Raw genomic sequence first — 19,154 nt, forward strand, 5'->3', positions numbered from 1 at the left:
TACGGGTAGAGCCCTACCTGCGGAGAGAGATATGAGTACAGCTTGTCTGTTCGCACTCATGCACAGTATCCACCGACCGCTCTACCAGCCGCTCACAGCCGATTCCACCTGCACCTCGCATGCCATCATGTCACGTCACTGATACTGGCAACACTGCAAGTCAGAACGAGATACCGCATACATCAGAGTCATAGTGACGACTCACGTAGTGGACAGAGAGTTGGCTCGTTCCTGCGACCTCTCGGTACATCCACACAAAGTGCTTCCAGGCGTGGTTCACCACAACAAGCTCCACCCACTGCGGGATGTGTCGCTCTCTGTTGCCCCTCCGAGCCTTTGCAGGCACTGCTTGATCACGAATTTCTGCAGTGAGACGTCGTGGACGGGGGCGGGCAGAATTGAACCACGTGATGACTTTGGGAAAATGGTTGGACACAACAGCTGGATGAGTGTTGGAACCAGGGAACTGATCTGTGCTGCACGAGTCTGCTTCAGGATGGCGGCCGTGGAGCGGTGGTAGGTGTCGCCACAGCGTTTGAATCCGAGGGGCCAGACGGAGGCTGACCGCGCGCACGAGCATCCCGCTGAACTTGCACCAGCTCATCCGTCAACCGGCCTCGTCGCAGAGGCAGGAGCCGCAAGGGCCAGGTATATCCGCTTAGCAGCGCGTTGCGCCCCCGCTACCGGGTTTGCGCATCTAATCTCGTTCTGGTTGCGGACAGTAGGCCTACATTCGTCCCACTGCGGACATGCGTATGTCTTCCACTGGGCCCGGCGCAGGTGGCGTAAGTCGGTGTTCATCGTTCACGCTGAGACGCGCATTTCTCGGTGAAGATCGGACCCGGCGACGTTTGACGGATGATCGAGAGACATGGTGAAGGAAGAAGAGGGAGAGAGGGAGAAGAAGCAGGAAGGCCGGGGACATGCCCACCCTGAACGCCCTAATGCAAGTGAAGGGCGGCCGGAAGGTGGACGCAGGAGGACACAAGCAGTGCGGTTAGAGACCGGAGCACCTCATTCGCTGAGCCGAACGCGAGAGTCCCCGTCATCTCGCTGAAGGAGAGAGCGCATCGGTGTCATCCGACCCGGGTGAACGTAGCGGGTGGGGATGCTGTACTCTGTGTGTCGACGTTGTCCACCTAGATGATCGCGAGGTTTTTGCATCAGTACGCTTCACGCAAAACGACAAAGAGTTGTGATAACTGACTAGCTTCTGTCTCTCGCGCAACGGCAGCTCATTCTCTTCCCGCAGGAACGGCATCGGATGCACAGAGTTCGCTAGCCAACGGTATCGTCATATCTTCATCTGTCGAAGCCTCAGGGCTCAGTTTCGAAGTCCTGCCAGCTGCGCTTGACGCACAACAGCCATGCACACGGAGCGAGCTGACAGCACTCATACAGTGGCGAGGCTCCCCCTTCGGAATGAGAACGACGACGTGACATGTTATCAAGGGGACGGACATCCGGGAGCAATGGCGGAGTGCCGTATATAAGGGAAGCAGCACGTGTTAGTCGGCAGGTTCAGCTGAGGTTCGCGGGACCATACCAAGGGAGAAACTTTGTTAAATGGGAGTAACGACGGAGGCCTAGACATGATGATGGCCCATGGGAACAGTGGAGGCTCGCCAAGACGTGACGACGTGTGTGCGCTCGGGGAGCTCGTATATGGAACCTGCGTAAATGGAATGTGAAGAGCGATGAGCATAGATACACAGCCGGAAACTCGTAACGGGTCGTGAAAATCGTACGGTCGTACTAGAAGGCGTTATCGTAATCATGATCGACTCTCAGGCAAGGCCGGGGGAAGCGCTTCTCAGAAGCTGACTGCCCGCCTTCGCCGACGAGTCTCCTGTGCTTGGATTCCACGGGCAAGTAGCTCCGGGTCCACTAGGAAGGGAAAGTATGGCGCGATGTCGTTCTCGAGATGGAGTGTCGGCGGACGACTGGCAAGCAGGCTAACCTTCGGGCTCGCCGGCACCTGGGAGGACCGTCCGGGACGTGTGTTGTCGAGGAAGTATGCAGTGTATGCTGCAAGACTGTCAGGCCGTGTATGCACGAAAGATCGGGAGCGGGGGCGCGGACGAGGCCCTGGCGGCGGAGTCGGCACAACATCGACCCAGCTCTCCCGACGGTTTGTTGCATCCTCATCACGGTCCAGGATCGGCGGGATCCACAGCGCGAGACGGGGCCTCAGATCTCCACCCTCCTCCAACGGGGCGAATAATCTTGCTTCACCATCGTCCGCGCCTATGCCGTCGCCCCAATCGACGCAGTTGCACGTCTTCCACTCAGCCCGGCAGCGATAGCAGAACTCGGTGCCGCACACGCATGTCATGTGCGCGCATCCGCCGTGGCGTTCGATCAGCTCCTCGCAGGCTGGACAGCGGACCCAGCCCATACGACTCCCGAGTTGGAGAGTGGCGCGGTAGCCGGGGTCATGGGTACATTCGTGCCGCGACGTGGGACCGTCGACGCGTGTCTTGCACCGTGCACAGGTGCGCGTATCACACGACGAGGATGGACAGTCGAGGACTCGGACTGGAATGCGCTTGTCTCGGGACCCAAGAAAGAGGCTACACCGCGGGTTGGCGCAGTAAACGCGCTTCGGGCAGTCGTACTCTGCCTGGCGTTCCGTGTAAGCGGATCGCAGAGAGCGCGACAGATACCTGTCAAACACCTCGGAAGGTATAGTTTGTCGGCAGCATCGAGGGGGGAATGACGATAGTGCTTGTAATGAGGTTTCGACCAGGGTAAGCATGCAGTCGACATGATACTGATGGCCGCACGGAGCGGCCACGGCGCGTTCGTGGATCGGAAAGCTCGACTGACATGCTGCACATTGGTGCGTTAACCTATCACCAGCATTAGTTGTGCCCATCAAGTGGATCGAGCTCACCTACAGGGAGAACACGGCGTATGGCACCACAGTATGGTTTCTCGGGGCCGCCGCCGCCGGAACCTTACAAGCAAGCCCGGTCCTGACCGCATGAAGTAAAGTGGGCAGCAGACGTCTCCTGACATTCTGCACAGTGGCGGAGAACCTACTCATATGAGGTGATGCTGGACGAGACTCAGCAAATGGGACATACTTTCTTCGCCACTGTGAACCCGCATTCCGCCAAACCGGCGTGATCGAGAGCCTCCTCTCTCCTGACGTCCAACGTCCCAACTTGAAGAAAGAAGAGCGCTTCTGGTCGATAGCGTCACGGATGGAGTCCAACGAGACCATCGTAACACTGTCCCAGTCGAGGTCCGGTACATTGAAGACCTCCGGGTCGGGATGGAGAGTCAAGCCAAGTGCGTTGTTGCGATCCATGTCGACGTAGGGGCTGGTCAAGAGGGAATAATCATCCCTGTAAGCAGAGAGGGGTGGAGAGCGGAGAGAACACCGCATATATGAAGCTCGTAGTCTCGACGACGACGTCAAGTCCGCCGCATACAACGTGTAGCGGGGTAGCGGCACGGAGAAGACGAGCCTTGGGACACCGACGGTCCAGATGCCACGTTGTCCGCGCGATATAGCTGGAGCCAGGCGTCATGAACGTATGAAAAGAAGTACATCGTGAAGAAGAGCACAGCTATGAGCAAAGTGCCCGGATCCACCACCTCCTTGAGGCCCGTCTGTGTCTCAATGTCTGCCGTGCACGACAGGTAGTCATCGAAACTTGAGTGCAGGACTTGACAAGAAACCGTTACGAGCATGCGTGCGGATACTGAGACGGTTCAGACCGCACCGTTCAGCTCAAAATGTATGTGCCTTCCTTGACATAGTACGCAGATAAGCAGTAGAGCACGTTCGCCGCCGTGTCTCAAAAACCGGCTTCGCCTGCGAATACGCCGCTGACTCTGAATCGTTACTGACGCGCTTTATCCACGAGGGCCTGAAGGAACATGAACGGAGTAACCTGCTCAGATACGCTTCAGCCCCCACGATGAACTCCCCGTCACAGCGAATGCTCTACATCTTCCTGGCACCTCGCAAGCTAGTCAATACACACGAGAACGCACTTGAAAGAGTAAATTCGAGGGCCGCCTCCGTCTGTGGCTCCAGCGCAGGGCTCGGGCAAATGTTTTAGTTGGCTCGCAGCTCCGGAGCTGGAGGGCGTCCTCGGATGCGCAGTACTGCGGCCCACCGCTCTCCTCTTCCCACCACCACCATCTACGCACATCCTGGAGACCTTTTCATTGAACTCGCACGCACGAGAAGAACACGACATGTACTCACCACGAAGTTCCGAACACGCTCCTAACCAAGCATCAGTACTGGCTATAGGTGGCTTAGCCTGGTCGCGGCTCCATGGACAGGGCGCGTCGTCCGTGTCCTGACCGCGCCGCAAGGAAGGACGTTTCCCGCCGTCGTTCACGCTACAGCGGCATGCATGCACATCGTGGTAAGGAGCAGAGAGCGAATTCTGTTGCACGGCATCGAAGGCCCGCGAAGCTGATGCGCCTCCGCCAAAGGCCGGCCAGCCGCCCGGCCGACCGAAGAGAGGCTCGCCGTGCCCGTGTGCTCTGGGACCCAGGGGCCAGCTGGCCAGTGGTTGCCCTCGTTTCAGCTAGAGCTCTCGCCTCCCGTTCTTCGCCCCCTCTCTTCGTCCCGCTGCCACGCTCCCCCTCCGCCTTCCCGTCGACCATCATGAAGTTCTCTGTCGCCGCTCTTTCCGCCACTGTCGCTGCCCTCGCCAGCGGCGCCGCTGCTCAGCTTAGCATCCTCGCTCCTGGCGGTCCCGACCTTTGGTGGAGTCAGTATCTCCCTTCCTCATGCGCTTCTCGAACAGTCAGCTGAAGGGGTGCATTTTGGCAGTCGCTGAGTCCGACAACGTTGTTACCTGGACATGCAAGACGTCTCCCTACACGAACTTCACGGTCCTGTGAGTTTTTCTGCTCGCTTTGGTCGTCTGCGGCGGGGACTCATACTCGCCCAGTATCGCAAACTCGGATCCCAAGGTCCTCGTTGCGCCCCAAGCGTTCATCTCGCAGCAAAACAACTTCGACTGCTCGAAGCTCATTACGAAGGACCAAGTTAACATGAGCCCTGCCACCGGCTACACCATCCAGCTCGCCAACCCCTTCAACGAGACCGACGTGAGTGCCCTTCTCTCTCCTTCCCTCCCTCTTTCTCGTCCTGGTGTCCCCGGTCCTGTGTGGCAAAAAAAGCACAAATTCACACCTTCGCTGCAGGTCTACGCCGAGTCTCAGCCCTTCGAGATCAAGGCCCTCGGCGCGGCCTACCCCGCCTCCTCCGCGACCCCCACGGCCACCGGTTCCGCAACCGGCTCTGCAGCCGGCTCCGCCTCAGCAACTGGGGCCTCCGCCTCCACTACCAGTGCCAGTGGCAGCAGCGGCAGCAACGGTGCATCCGGACTGTCAGCCCCCGGCACCCTCGCCGCCGCCGCGGTCGCCGCCTTCGGTCTCATGTTCGCATAAGCTCGCCCTCCTTCACCTGCCAACCCCGTCTAGGCATTTGGGAGGTGATGAATACCGGTGTCAGGAGCGGTCAATCCATCGCGTTGGCACCGCGTCCTTGGACGTTATCTCACTTTTGGATGTGCTTGAACTATTTCCCTTGTTCTTTTGGTTTCAGAGGGTCGATTCGGACAATTCCCTCTCGATGTATACCTCACAGTCGTTTAGTAACACGCTCGTTGCCTGCAAGCCGTAAAAGTATGTTATGTGGGAAGGCTCGAGAAAGACCTGAAGAAGACCGCCAAAAAGACTTACTGTACCGCGGCTGAAAGTCTTGCGAGAAAAGAAGCTAATATTAAGAAAAGAAATGTCCCTAGCCGGATTCGAGCCGGCGTCTTCACGGAATTGTGTGACCACAACGTGATGATCTAACCACTAATCGATAGGGACTTGTTCAATGTACAATGTCCATAGTATATGTAGTGTTCTTCAGTGCCGTCAACACTTACTCGTACTGGGATATACTGTACGCTAGCGCACTGTACTCTACGGTATAGGGAATAGGTCTCTACTGTTACAATCCTCGTATATGTGCTCAAAATACAGATGGTCACAGCCCATTTAGTGCTATCCTCGTTCCAAAGTCCAAGAAAATGCCAGAGAGGCGACTGCCAGACCTGCTACCAACCAGGCTTATCGTGCCCATCCTCTCCGGGATGCCGCTGTTCCACAGGCATTTGCAGAGGGGTATCGTCGCGGTCGCGGTAGTGGGTATCCTGCATCTCGTACACCTCCTCGATGTGCCCGTGGTCGTATCCGGCGCCCACGTCGCGGACGTATGCGGACTCGCGGACACGGTATCGCGGCGCCTCCTGATCATACGTCGTGGTCATCGAGATCGGGGGCATGGAGATGCGTGTGGTGAAGAAGAGGGAGGTCGAGTTGTCGGAGGGGTCGGACGAGTCTGTGAGGGGGGTCGTGATGATCTCGCGGCCGCTCACGGTGCCATGCAGGTTGAGCATGAGACGCGACATCATCGTCACGGAGATACAGCTTGCCGCCGTCGAGAGACATCCGCGGAGGATGGGCTAGATGGGCGGGGGGTGATGGTGTCAATAAGGTTGAGTCCGAGATACCCGCAGCCTGAGAAGACCTGCCTCGAGGACCTATTTTGGAGAGGCTGGTGAGTTACCGGGCTTCGCGGACGCCGAGGTAATCAGACAACTCACGTAGAACGTCAGCGTATTGGCCAGATTCGCAGACGCCATCACCCTGTGAGAAGACATCAGCACATTGACAGAGAGCGCTGCAGGGTCATGTGTGCGTACGCAAAGTACAAAGCACCTGTGCGCGGGACATGTCAACGAAGCAGAGTGGACACGTGGTGGAGAAGACGTACCATCGCGCATTACAAGGGATAAGATATCGCCACGGCCGACAGTGACGGGGTTGCGTCGTCGCTGTTGCCACGTCTTGAAGAGTGTCAGAGAGAATATTGTGAGGTCAAACAGGAAGAGGGATTCCCAAGACACGGCAATACCTGTTGAGTGCGTGCTCGGGTGAGCAAGAAGTATAACAAGTAGAGCTCTCCGGTACTCACGGATAGCCCTGTGCGTAGGAAGTCGCGACAAAGTCAGGAAATTACAGTGCATATAGAGGGGGGTTCGTACGTCACGCGGTCTGCTGCCAAGTGACAGCCCCCTCGAAGCTCAACGTCCTCGTGTTGACCTACAATGGACCACTGATATCGGCGATTAGTTGGTCAGTGCCATTGTGCAAGAGGAGGGCAACGTCATCACATACGCAAGATATGCCCAGCAATGCCATAGCGAAGGCAAACACGGAGCCCCCAACTCGCCAGTCTCTCCCGTAGAGAGCAAATGTCCTCAGGAAGAGTATAACTGGCAGAGTGTTAGCGAGTTGCCAATGCATCGTAGAATTGGGGCATACAGCATACAACGACCTGATTGATGATCAGCAGCAACTGACGGAAGAAAGCATAATGCCTGCAGCTGTACGAGGAATGGTCAGATGCATCCCTACACACAGGGCTTACATGGCTCACCCCTGTACAGTCATGTCAGAGAATGAGAATGCGAGAATAACAAGATATGACGTACGAGTTCTGTCGGGAAGATGTAAAAGTTCCCGACATTCACCGCGATGTCCTATGCGCAATGTCGATAGCAGCTCACGATCAATATGTAAGACACGTACACCAAGTAGAGGGAGATAGCGATTAAGAAAGAAGAGGATAGACGGCATGGACCGGGGAGCCTTCCAGATCCGCCAGTACTCTTCGCCAAACGTGAGGAGCCAGTCATAATACAAGATTACTTGCACGGAGTCAGCCTTCGCGTCTCTCAGCTCTAACGCACGCGCACTCACCGACGCCGGCTAGATGGAGGTAATTGTGAATGTGTCTGACGTTGGTGTCAGAATGCGGGGCAGATGCACGGAAGGTCACGGTGGCTGAGCGATGGACCTACACTGGCTGCGGCACTACATCCGCGCTCATCATAAGACGGGGTCGTTAAACGAGTGGCGGGGGTGTGTGCGTGGGGGGCGGTATGGTGCACATGAGAGACGACGCCGACGAGGGCGGGGAGGAAGGAGAGGAGGAGTGCGGAGGAGCTCTTGGCTTAAAGTAAGGTTGATTGGCGTGGCCCAGGAGTGCTCGGTCGGCAATTTTGGTACAATGACCGTGCCGAGAACGAGACGCACACTGTATTCTGATGCCATCACAGATCTCTTTCGGAGCACCCACGCTCGCGTTCCCGCGTCCGCACTCCGCGCCCCCCGTCCAACGCTATTTGTTCTATCTCGGGGCTGTCATCCGCGACGTCAACGTCGTCGAGTCTATCAAAGAGGTCGTCCCCGTCGCCCGCTCACCCATCGTACACAGCTTGCAGTATCGGTCCTCAACGGTTCTGGGATCGGTAGCAGCCCCACCCAACCTGGAGCCAGGCCGCCGCCGGTGCCTGGTCACTGCACCCGCACAGGGCCTAAGCTTACGCTGCGTAAATTTGCAAGCCATCCAGGAGACAACAAGTCCAGATGTAAGTACACGGTTAGCCTGTTGTTTGTTTTAGTTCTGCATAGGTACCTCGACTCGGTCCTATGATAGCCCGAGTGCAGGTACGGCGATATTGCGCGGTTGTTTGACTGTTTTCATGGGCCATTCGCAGTTGCAATCGTTGGTAATGGCGTTGCCCAATCACACACATGCTCTGCTATGAGTGCTGTCGTGTTCCTAACGTTCTCCGTGCTCCTCCAGCCGCCCCACGGGAAGCATGGCCGACAAACGAGTCTACTCGGAGGGAATCGACGAAGATACAGCCCTCCAGGCACGGAAGCCTAACATCATCATGACCGTCCCATTAAACAGCAGGTTACCAGCCTTGAGATCTTCAGAAGAAGCCCACACCAGATGATACATGACTGGAGCTAGTCCCCAGAATCACGTTATCATCGAGGTACCCGGGATGATCAATTGTGACGGAAAACATCGGAGCGAATAAGAAGTTCAATGCGATACAGGACGATATCCGGCAGACAAGAGAAGACTGGAAGTAGTCGTATGGTCACGCCCGTGTCCGAACCGCTTATGACATATCTCCCTGAAAGTAGATTTATTTGATGAGAAACTTGGAAGCAGTAGTGAGCGAAACCTCGTGGAACATCACCGCCCGTCTCGAGGGCGCGTAGAACTTAAAAACTGCAGACTCGGAACTACTCAAGTAAGAAAAATTACTCGACGAGTGTAACCAAGTAGCACCACCGGCGTGTGCCACCGCCCCCGAAGCAGCGACGGTCGGAGAATGCTCCCTGGCTCGACGCCAATATAGCACGCTCCTCCCGCACTAGTCGCTCGTGGCGCAGAGGCGCGAACTCCAAACCATTGAACAGCAGAGTATCGACAGGCGAGGTCCTGTTCAGCCCTGTTCTCAAATAGTTGGCGAGGATCGCCAAGATCCATCTACGTAGACCGTGTTCGAGCCCGTGAAATCTTGATTAGCTCGAGCCCCGCTGCGACACAAGTGCACATATCCGGGACACTGCGCGACATCGGGTGAAACCCCACGAACTAGATCGCTAGTGACTCTCAGCTGTCAACTCATGCGCGATGCTACAAGATCGCGAGACACGGTAGGGTGTTTGAGTCCGGCTTGCGTACTGAACATGCACAAAACCGAGTTAGAAAGAAGGCCCGCTTGGGCGATGTGGGCCTTGCGCATCATAATCGCCGCAGACTCGCTGATCGAGACACAGAAGGTGCGGGGTTAGTTGGCGCTGCCGAGCAGGATCGCAGGATCACCCTGGCGTGAGCTCCGTTAGACCACTGCGCAGAACGTACAGTTGAGTTTGTTACAGTAGGAGCAGTGTTATGCCACTCTCCTAGCACTCTTCCGATGTGCGTGTTGACATTCGGAGGCCGCTCCGCGGCAAGGCGGCGTGTGCACGCCAATGGGGTAGCAAGGACATGGTACGACTGCATTGCATTGCCGGCGCGCGTACATGAATACGATATGAACAACAACGCGTACGATGTGTGGGTCGTACCACATACAAGGATGCACGGAGGTGGCGACATTGGAGACGGGTGAGGTTGAGTTCAATTGTGACCGCTGAAAGGGAGTGCGCAGAGTTACCGCGCGGACGATGCACGCTGGGGGACCATCGTCCACGACGGTAACGTCCCATGCCAAGCATACACCTGCGCGAAAGGCATAAGCAGGAAGACCGACTACGCATCGAATGTGCAGCAACGATCACTTCCATTGGGGGATGTCGGATGATAAGATAGAAAGCCTAGCGCTACCGGAGACAATCGCACTGGTTTCCTAACTTTGCCATGACATCCCAAAGGACAGTCGAACGGACGGATGCGCAATCTCCTCTACAGAGCGCGGCGGAGCTGCCGAAACCAACTGACCAGATGTTCTTGGGCGGCCGTTGCAACACCGGCCACCATGCCGCGAAGGCGCCGGGGGTCTAACCATCTAGCTCCGAGGCGGTGCGGTTCTCGAGCAAGACCATGCATGTCTGACGTCGCGCGCTGGTGCAGGTGACGAATCCTCCGGAGCCAGCGGGACGCTGCGGGGGAGCATGAACGCAGCTAGGAGTGAGAAAGGCCTGCTACACACCCCGTCCCCATTTCCGCATCTGGCAAGAACCCCAGATGTCAGCAGGAAGGAGAGGCCGAGGACAGAGTGTTCTGCCATTCCAACCGGTCGCCGAGAGCAAGTCTAATGATATCATGAGAAAGGAAGCGCGGCAGTACATGTGCCGTTGCACAGGCTTTGTATTGCGGAGCCCGTGCGCAATTCCAGGACGGGGAGCTTTGTTCGCAAGTGCGACGAAGATCGCTATGAGGAGTCCGTGGAGGCGACGAATAGAGACGACCGGAACCGAGCAGCGAGCCAAGCCTGGGCCAACTTAGTTGTCGTCTTTCCTGGTATTCCCCATAGATATGTGGCCCTGGGATGGAGAAGTAGCCGGCGTGTGTGCGACGCCGGAAGCAAGTGGCGGGTCTGGGCTGGTGGCGAAGCAGCACGTTCATCCGCTTCGACGTCGGCGTCCCCATGGATTGAGGACGAACTCTGAGTATGCACAGGATCAATCAGCAACGAGACCACTTCGCGAATTCAATCAGCGCACCTCATCCACTCGGATCATATGTGGCGACGCTTCCGGAGTACCTGGGCGCAGAAAAATCCTTCCAGGGCTGAGAAGTTGTCCTTCTAGTCAGTGAGTGTCCTGGGGACATCCGTTCAAGTTGCCTATCGTGTTGGTCGCGCATCCCAGGCATGCCTGAACCTTCCGACGATGTCCAGCGTACTGGGGACAGTCTTGTGTGTGTCGTTCAGAATATTGCTCTGGGCCCGTCGGGGCGAAAATAGCGCACGAAGAGGTGATGGCGCTGTGCAGAGCGACTCGGCCAGTGGCCACGCCCAAGGCGAGTGACGGCCGCCCCTTGGAACAGAATGGGCGGGGTGACCGATTGTGACCGATTGTCACGGCGGTTAGATTATCGAATCGGGATGATCTTGGTGCTGATGACCTCTGATCGGCAACTTCCCGCCCCACCCATAAGAGAGCTGCCCTCGTTCATCGTCCAGACACACTCTCCTTTCTTCTTCCACCTCCGTCACCATGTCCAACGTCTTCGTGAGTTTTCTGTTTATTTCCGCCTGCTCTCTGTGTGGGGCACAGCCTGGAACCCGTGCTGACGTTCTGTCCCCTCTACTTCTCCCGCGCGCGTCTTGCAACTGCGCTTCTGCGTCGTTGAATGGTGGCGACTGGACGCGTAGTTCGATATCAGCATCAACGACCAGCCCGCGGGCCGCGTCATCTTCAAGCTCTACGACGACGTTGTCCCCAGGACGGCTCGCAACTTCCGTGAGCTTGCCACCGGCCAGCACGGTTTCGGCTACAAGGGCTCCGCCTTCCATCGTATCATCCCCAACTTCATGCTCCAGGGTGGTGACTTCACCCGCGGCAACGGTACCGGTGGCAAGTCCATCTACGGCGAGAAGTTCGAGGGTGAGTTTTATATATGCGTTGGCGGGCACAGGCACGGACGGGAGGAGCTGATTGCGCGCGGCAGATGAGAACTTCCAGTTGAAGCACACCAAGCCCGGTATCCTCTCGATGGCTAACGCTGGCAAGAACACCAACGGCTCCCAGTTCTTCATCACCACGGTCGTTACGTCTTGGCTCGACGGCGCTCACGTCGTGTTCGGTGCGTCTGGTCTGACGTCAGATGGTGTATGTATTGCGTCTAACATGTCTTTTTTCGCAGGCGAGGTTGTTGAGGGCATGGACATCGTGAAGAAGGTCGAGTCCCTCGGCTCTGCGTCGGGTACCCCCAAGGCTCGCATCGTCATCGCGAACAGCGGCACCGTCTAAATCTCGCTACCCCCCACCTTCTCTAGCATGGGTCGAGATTCCGGACGCGTTCTTGGGACAGGGGACTAGAAGTTAAGAAGCAGAAGAAAACCAACCTTGTATTCTCTCCCACCTGCAATGTACGAGTGCAGACGTCATCCTGTTGCTATCGATCGTTGCTATAGTGTGAGGCTGTGACCCTAAATGCCTCGTTGTGGTTTGGGCGGCGTGTTCGCGGCAAGTCCGAAGGTCTGCTGAGACGGCATGTTTGATCCTCCGGCGCCCGGCCGACGGTCATTGACATTCTCCACTTGCACGCAGTGTCATATCTCACCTGATATCTATGGCCGCTGGGACGTTGAGCCCACGCGCGCTGCGGCGCGCATAACTGCGTGCAAAGGAAGCCCGCATTCCGTGTTGTCGTGCCATCGCAACTTCGCGCAAGCGCAGTCGGTACGTATGATATCGTACATGGAATCTCGATCGCGCCGACCCCCGCCCGCGGCCCCCTTCTTGTCTTCCAATCACAAATATCGTATTCGAGCTTGAGAGCGGTGTGGCAACTGTATCGACCGCGGCTGTCGTACTCGTCTGTGTGGCACAGTATTCTACTCAATGCTCATTCCAACGCATCCAGAACTGTCTTCGCCAATAGCCGCCCGGAGTCGCCATCCTTGCGCTAGATTGCAAAGCTGGTGCTAGGCGACTCCCACCGTCCGCCTCTCACCCATCGCTCACACACAGGTTCTGAATGCCGACTTCGCGACATTGCATGCTTGGATAAGCTTATCGCATGCGGAGATGCTCGTCCGGGACGCGTAGATCTTGGTTTCGACCACGTCTCTTGCGGTCGAGGAAGGTAGGCCGACGTACTCACGAGTTACGACGAAGACGGAATGTCTCGACGAAGCCATGCCGGCGCGGGGCCTTCCAGATCCCAGGCGTCAGAGCAGGAGCCATTGCTAGGCTCCGACGACGCAAGTTTTGACGGGGACGCGGGCAAGAAGTACGCGTCGGTGGACGTGCGCGCGGTTGCGCTCGTTGATAACGACGACCCCGAGACAGACTGTGAGTGGTTGGGTTGGGTTTGTCTGTTATTGTGCATACATCGCTGACGTCCGGGGCTTGGACAGTAGGTGATGTTCCAGCGCACAAACGGCAGCTTGGTGGGCCCTCGTCTCCCCTCCAGCGAATGGACTAGGCCCTGATTGTACTTCCGGACTGAGTGCAGGCCTGACGAGTACCGCCTCGCTCATCTTCAACCGTGTCATCGGGACTGGGTGAGCCGAGCCATCCGGAAGGTCGTTCATCGACTGAAAATGGCATGTATGCACATAGGATCTTCGCGACGCCCAGCGTCATCCTCCGTTCCTCGGGCAGCGTCGGCCTTTCGCTGGTGATGTGGCTCCTCGGGGCTGCCGTCGCTCTATGTGGCACCGCGGTGTATATGGAGCTTGGAACCGTAAGTCTGCTTGCTGCGGCCTAATCGCGTCCGATGTAGCTAACGTTCGCCCCGCTGGGACCTGCAGGGTCTGCCCAGGAATGGCGGGGAGAAGAACTACTTGGAGTTCATCTACCGCCGGCCGAAGCTGCTTGTGACGTGCATATATGCGATGTATGCGGTCCTCACTGTATGTTCTAGCTTCCCCTTTACTTTCTGTGCATAAGATCCTGACTGCGAGATTCGCAGGGCTGGCAAGCTGCGTCTTGCTCTGTCTTCGGCGAATGCGAGTCCCCACTCCGTGCTCTTCAGTGTTCGGGTTATCGTAGACTCACACCCTGCTCGCCTTAGATATGTTGCACGCGCTCGACCCGAACCAGCCTCCGTCTCCGACGACCGCGCGCGTTGCAGGGGTCGTGTGCATCACATTCGCACTCCTCTTGCACGGGGTGGCGCTCAAGGCGGGACTGCGCCTGCAGAACGCTCTGGGAATCTTCAAGCTCTTTGTGCTGACCGGTATTGCCCTCAGCGGGCTCGCGTCGTTGCTACGCGTGCCAGGATTTAAGCTCGATAACGTGAGGCTTTCGCATGACTGTCGTCCCGAGTCTGGGAACGAGCAACTAATCCGAACGCTTCTGTAGCCTCCACGAAACTTCGATTGGGACAGGATGTGGGAGGGAAGCCTCAAGGGCGGGGCGAACGCTTTTGTGACTGGGCTGTTCAACGTGATCTGGTGCGCATCCCGCAGGCTCTCCAGTTTATTGCCTCGCTGATCGATGGAGGATATAGGTGCTTCATAGGGTACTCCAACGCGAACTACGCTCTCGCGGAGGTACGCGATCCGGTGCGCACCATCAAGCGCGCTGCGCCCCTAGCCATGATCTCCGTCACGCTGGTGTATATGCTAGTAAACGTGGCGTACTACGCCGTTGTAGACAAGGAGGAGATCGTTGGGGGCGGACGTATCGCGGCAGCCTTGTACTTTGGCAAGCTGTGGGGGGTCGGTGCTGAGCGGGTGCGTAGACATTTGTTTCTGCAGGTTCGCATGCTGACGAGGTTCGAACAGGCTGTCAGCGTGATTATCGCGCTGTCGACTCTGGGGAACATCCTCGCGGTTCTGTTCACCCATGGACGAGGTATGAGTTGTTTTTCCCAGGATTGGCTTGGCTGCAGACTGACCACGCGCTTTGCAGTCGTCCAGGAACTAGGCAGGGAGGGTGTTTTACCCTTCTCTTCCTTCTTCGCCAGCAACAAGCCATTCAACGCACCCCTAGGAGGCCTATTTGAGCAGTGGCTCGTCACTAGCACCCTCGTGCTGCTCGTTCCGCCAGGAGATGCATACCTTTTCATGCTCAGCCGTTCGTATCATCTTTGGGTTTCGTTACCTGTGTTATGCTGACGAGCTGTCTCAGTGTCCTCTTATCCCCTGGCGCTCATTAACATGTTCGTCTCTGGTGGGCTGCTCTTCATCCATACTCCGGACAGCCTGTTGCCCAAAAGGCTACACTCGCTGCGCGCATCATACGAATGGGTGCCTCCATTCAAGACCTGGACGCCGGTGGTCCTGTTCTTCTTCCTCTCGAACGTCTTCCTGGTCGCGCTCCCTCTAAAGCCGCCCGCCAATGGCTACAAGGTTTACGACCACCTCCCCTACTGGGTACGCTTGCCAGATGCACAGTACTGCATGACTAATAACGCCGGACTCTTCACACAGCTCCATGTTCTCGTCGCGTGGCTGATCTCCTTTGGTGGAATTGCGTACTGGTATGTGTGGTGCGTATGGCTTCCGAGGAGAGGGGACTATGTCCTTGTCCGTGACTGGATCAGGGATGACGATGGCTCGACACGCAGAGTAGTCCGCAAGGTGCGAACATCGTCGGCGACATGTAACGCAGCTCTGTAGGACGAGCGCTCAATGAATCCGGGCCGTCTACTCGGACTTGCACGCGCATACGCCCACGCTCGCAGGGGCTCGCACCAGGCAAGTGGATTTCGGCAGGATGAATCTTCTGGGCAGTTCCATCGCACACTCGGCCAAGGAGCGCGAGCACCGACGCCTGCCTTTCTGGGTGGCCACTATCCAATTATGACGTCGCTCCTCCCGGCGTCACAGGTATGATGCAACCGTCCCACAGCAAGCCACGACGAGCAGCATATAAACCCAGTTTCTCTCCAAAGGATGTCTCTCACCTCCATTTTACGGCCTTCCAAGCACGACTCACTCTCGCATTTGTACTCGCATTTTTTCTTCCACTCGCACTTATCATAAAACATGTCCGACCCTATCACTTCCGGCCGCCACAACGACTTCGTCGGCGGTGAAGCCAGCAAACATCGTATCCCTGGTGCCGACCAGGCCACCACTGGTCACAGCTTCGTCGCTGTCGACCTGCCACGAGGTATGTCCCTTCGCCTTCTCGAATCCCTCCCTATACAGTACAACATGCGCATGTATTCACCAATCATACAGACCAGAAGCGGCACGCCGACGCTCGGCGGCCAGAGGAGCACCTGCCTCCGCCGACAGGCCGCGATGCCCCTCCAGCAGGAGGTGTGTCTCCCGGCTCGCGGACGAGCGGTTCAGGACGTAAGTGTAGCCCCGCCTCCATCTCTGTCCCGACTCGGCCCTCTGACCCTCGTCCAGCCCTTCCCTCAGATATTCTCAGCCAACGTGAAGCTGCTGCCCGCCAGCCTTCGCCCGTCCACCGCATCGACAACGACGTTCAGCCCCTCCCTCCTGCGCCTGACTCCCGGACGGTCATTGATAAGGATCCGTACGCGACGCCGACTTCGGCCGGAGACACCTTGCAGGGTGCGACGTCGAAAGACGTCTACGGCGGCCTTGGCATGCCCGCTGGCGGTATGAGCAGTGCGGAGATGCACCATGACGGCCAGGCGCATCGCAAGAAGCAGCACCTGGGGGCGGACCAGTACGGTTCGGGGGAGATCCCGAGGGAGGCGGAGTAGCCGGGTGAGATGTACTAGGGTAGATCGATCATGGGCACGCATGAGAGGAACACGCAGTAAACCGGTTGTCCGAGATGATCGCTAGTGTAATGAAGTCTTCCTTGAGTCGAATTGACGTTTCGGGATAGTAACTGGCCACTCCGAGTTGTCCGCCTGAAGCGGAATAAGTTGAGTCGGTATTCCAAAACGACTCCGAGGGCAACTCTTGCACGGCATATCGTGGTAAACGAAAACGAATCGGGCGAATCCTTCACGTTTCTGGTTCATCACTTGAGGATATTATTGGTAAGTTCACCGCAATGTTTGCAGACGACAGCACACCGACCTTTCAATGTAGTCATGCAGGTTGCAGATTCGGGTGAACATCCGTAGATTTGTAAAGTAGGAACGTCCACTCTGGAATTCACGAATTGCGAAAACGACGGAGTCTTGTCACGGCTTAAATTGCAAGGAACCAGCCGATGCGAAGTGCACGGTGAATGATTGAGTAATAACACATCGAATACACATACCTTGAGCGACAGTGAGCGCATATCTTGCATTTATTGCATACAAATTGACCGGGGACGCAGTCCGAGAGCGAGCACTCCGAGAGCGAGTACTCCGAGAGCGAGAACTCCGAGAGCGAGAACGCCGTTATACTGGCACCGACCATACGAATTCTGGTTCCTGATCCAAAGGCGCCCATATAACTCGGTGAATCGCACAGCACCTTCTTCGTGTCGTCGCAAACAAGCCAAAAATAGTAATTTCTGGCCCAGAGCCTTGCGTACTTTGGCCATTGGATTGACAGAACATCCAACATACCACGAAGCTGTGTCGCGTTGTGGTTCACGAGGTGCATGGGCAAGATTGTCTCGATGCCGCGCCAATCCACAAAGATGACGGCGTTGTCTTCAGAGTGGCTGAGTCTGTACGGCAGCTGCGAGATCATATTGCAGAGCTCGCTCAGGCGCGAGTGCACTGTCTTCTCGAACCGGACGCACTGCGTCTTGAGCTCGTCGATGTTAGACCTTGGTAGAGGTACGTTGCATGTCAGCGCGCTGCCATCGACAGACATGGGCACGAACACCATACAGGTTGCACGCTGTCATAAGCGTCGTGAGGTTCGCGCGGTGGGTCGCGAGCTTGGCCCGCGTCTCCTGCACATCCTGCGTCTTGAACAGCGCCCAGCCGATCTTGCGCCAGCTCGAGCCCGAGGTCTTGCTCCCAGTGCCCGACTTGCTCGAGCCCCCGAGGGCCTTCTGGTACCCGCGGGTGCGGTCCCAGAGGGCGTCCATGACGGCGCGGCAGCGCCCGATCTCGGAGATGAGGGCGCGGACGACGTCCGGCTGGAGCATGCCCGTGCGCGTGGCGGTGTCGGCGAGCTGGAGGACGTGCGCGAGGGCGTCGAGCTCCTGGATGAGGTACTGGTACTCGTAGGAGGAGCCTGTGCTGTCGCTGAGGGCTTTGGAGATGCGGAGGGCGAGGTCGACGGCGGTGACGATGTCGCCGAAGGAGCTGAAGGAGATCGGGAACGGCATCGGTTCGGAGGTGGGTGGGAGACGAAGGGAGGAGTTGTCAGGGAGAAGGTGGGTGTCGTACGGGAGTCAGACTGGTCGGTCGTCGCGCAGCGAGGAGCAGGTATGCTCAGCGGGGGGTGCGAGGGAGGGCCAGGAGAATCACAATGCGTCCTTGGCCCTGTGTCGAGGATTTATGTCAGGCAAAGCCAGCATCAGATAAGCCCGTCTAGTTGTTTTCTCACCAGGGTGCTTCTGTGGGCGGTGCGTCCAGAAGCACAGGGCATGTACATGAACACAGCGGTGTTCAGAAGTGGGAAGGCGGTGCGCATGCTGCGCTACAGGCAGAACCACCGACATGAGTGGTAGCCCTTGCCACGACGTCGAGGAAAGACGGGCCAGGTAGAATTTCGAGATTGAGAACAGATCATGCAAGGTCGCGAGGATGGTTGGTCAAGACGCAGTACCCTTGATGAGAGAGCGCATGTAGCTACACTGAGATGGCTATGTCAGCGTTGTAAGCATTAGAGGTCCTTGCTACGCACGGCCCTGGGTAACTTGGTCTGCAGCCGATGAACGTTTGAACGAGAAAGTGTTTCTAGACCTGGAGCGTCTTGAAGCGCCGAGTCCAGGGCTGAGGACGACTGACCCTACTTGCTTCAGGATGTGCGCTTCGAGTTGATGATGCGAAGAAGCCTGACGGTAGGATGATCAGTGCCAAGATAAAAAATTGCTGAAACCAACAGCCCACCGCGAGGCTCGAACTCGCAACATTCAGATCCCTTCGGCGAACTGGTTGGTTCGTAAAAGTCTGACGCTCTATCCGATTGAGCTAGGCGGGCTTACACAGTAATAATAAGGTTTACTTACGGCAGGCATGGTTTGTGACGAGGTCTTCTTGCTCCTCCCGTAGGCTGTCGCATTCCGACGTTCGTTCATCTATGCGAAGA

At 57.1% G+C, this 19,154-nt stretch overlaps 8 protein-coding genes and 2 non-coding genes across 10 annotated transcripts; 4 read left to right on the forward strand and 6 right to left on the reverse strand.

Annotated features, from left to right (window-relative positions):
- Window positions 1-1,626: 1,626 nt before the first annotated feature.
- On the reverse strand, window positions 1,627-3,818 carry L226DRAFT_235366 (uncharacterized protein). Its single transcript, XM_067673132.1, has 3 exons — window positions 3,090-3,818; window positions 2,901-3,041; window positions 1,627-2,852 (listed from the first exon to the last, which is right to left on the reverse strand). Exons 1-3 carry the CDS (start codon window positions 3,392-3,394, stop codon window positions 1,814-1,816), a joined length of 1,485 nt encoding a protein of 494 aa, XP_067539476.1. The 5' UTR covers window positions 3,395-3,818; the 3' UTR covers window positions 1,627-1,813.
- A 329-nt stretch (window positions 3,819-4,147) lies between these two features.
- L226DRAFT_530782 (uncharacterized protein) lies at window positions 4,148-5,660 on the forward strand. Its single transcript, XM_067679935.1, has 4 exons — window positions 4,148-4,742; window positions 4,805-4,871; window positions 4,926-5,085; window positions 5,182-5,660. Exons 1-4 carry the CDS (start codon window positions 4,298-4,300, stop codon window positions 5,425-5,427), a joined length of 918 nt encoding a protein of 305 aa, XP_067539477.1. The 5' UTR covers window positions 4,148-4,297; the 3' UTR covers window positions 5,428-5,660.
- Window positions 5,661-5,774: 114 nt separating this feature from the next.
- Window positions 5,775-5,856, reverse strand: L226DRAFT_t49. Its single transcript has one exon. It is a non-coding gene; the product is annotated as a tRNA-His (tRNA).
- A 62-nt stretch (window positions 5,857-5,918) lies between these two features.
- Window positions 5,919-8,060, reverse strand: L226DRAFT_530784 (uncharacterized protein). Its single transcript, XM_067679936.1, is given in 13 exon segments — window positions 5,919-6,494; window positions 6,613-6,619; window positions 6,634-6,678; window positions 6,735-6,750; window positions 6,806-6,946; window positions 7,007-7,014; window positions 7,077-7,147; window positions 7,210-7,307; window positions 7,357-7,420; window positions 7,527-7,574; window positions 7,624-7,742; window positions 7,795-7,829; window positions 7,896-8,060. 13 exon segments carry the CDS (start codon window positions 7,925-7,927, stop codon window positions 6,087-6,089), a joined length of 1,092 nt encoding a protein of 363 aa, XP_067539478.1. The 5' UTR covers window positions 7,928-8,060; the 3' UTR covers window positions 5,919-6,086.
- A 2,280-nt stretch (window positions 8,061-10,340) lies between these two features.
- On the reverse strand, window positions 10,341-10,633 carry L226DRAFT_530785 (uncharacterized protein; the record flags this gene model as incomplete). The annotated part of the gene is made up of 1 exon (XM_067679937.1): window positions 10,341-10,633. A coding segment is annotated over one exon (224 nt), but the record flags the coding sequence as incomplete, so codon positions are not given.
- A 919-nt stretch (window positions 10,634-11,552) lies between these two features.
- L226DRAFT_530786 (cyclophilin) lies at window positions 11,553-12,498 on the forward strand. The gene is made up of 4 exons (XM_067679938.1): window positions 11,553-11,577; window positions 11,721-11,952; window positions 12,017-12,151; window positions 12,212-12,498. Exons 1-4 carry the CDS (start codon window positions 11,563-11,565, stop codon window positions 12,316-12,318), a joined length of 489 nt encoding a protein of 162 aa, XP_067539480.1. The 5' UTR covers window positions 11,553-11,562; the 3' UTR covers window positions 12,319-12,498.
- Window positions 12,499-12,952: 454 nt separating this feature from the next.
- On the forward strand, window positions 12,953-16,121 carry L226DRAFT_479598 (amino acid transporter). The gene is made up of 13 exons (XM_067676850.1): window positions 12,953-13,365; window positions 13,431-13,463; window positions 13,529-13,577; window positions 13,636-13,759; window positions 13,827-13,928; window positions 13,988-14,024; window positions 14,090-14,313; window positions 14,380-14,471; window positions 14,528-14,753; window positions 14,805-14,874; window positions 14,932-15,096; window positions 15,151-15,395; window positions 15,453-16,121. The coding sequence occupies exons 1-13, from the start codon at window positions 13,194-13,196 to the stop codon at window positions 15,639-15,641; spliced, it is 1,728 nt and encodes a 575-aa protein (XP_067539481.1). The 5' UTR covers window positions 12,953-13,193; the 3' UTR covers window positions 15,642-16,121.
- Window positions 16,011-16,705, forward strand: L226DRAFT_520012 (uncharacterized protein; the record flags this gene model as incomplete). Its single annotated transcript, XM_067678602.1, has 3 exons — window positions 16,011-16,137; window positions 16,209-16,325; window positions 16,383-16,705. The coding sequence occupies 3 exons, from the start codon at window positions 16,011-16,013 to the stop codon at window positions 16,703-16,705; spliced, it is 567 nt and encodes a 188-aa protein (XP_067539482.1).
- L226DRAFT_235724 (uncharacterized protein) lies at window positions 16,696-18,522 on the reverse strand. The gene is made up of 5 exons (XM_067673135.1): window positions 18,450-18,522; window positions 17,783-18,385; window positions 17,218-17,718; window positions 17,031-17,143; window positions 16,696-16,974 (listed from the first exon to the last, which is right to left on the reverse strand). The coding sequence occupies exons 2-5, from the start codon at window positions 18,226-18,228 to the stop codon at window positions 16,787-16,789; spliced, it is 1,248 nt and encodes a 415-aa protein (XP_067539483.1). The 5' UTR covers window positions 18,229-18,385; window positions 18,450-18,522; the 3' UTR covers window positions 16,696-16,786.
- A 426-nt stretch (window positions 18,523-18,948) lies between these two features.
- On the reverse strand, window positions 18,949-19,046 carry L226DRAFT_t48. Its single transcript has one exon. It is a non-coding gene; the product is annotated as a tRNA-Lys (tRNA).
- Between the last annotated feature and the right edge of the window lie 108 nt (window positions 19,047-19,154).

Source organism: Lentinus tigrinus (genome assembly GCF_003813185.1).
Source record: "Lentinus tigrinus ALCF2SS1-7 unplaced genomic scaffold L226scaffold_4, whole genome shotgun sequence".
In the NCBI taxonomy this organism is placed as follows: Eukaryota; Fungi; Basidiomycota; class Agaricomycetes; order Polyporales; family Polyporaceae; genus Lentinus; species Lentinus tigrinus.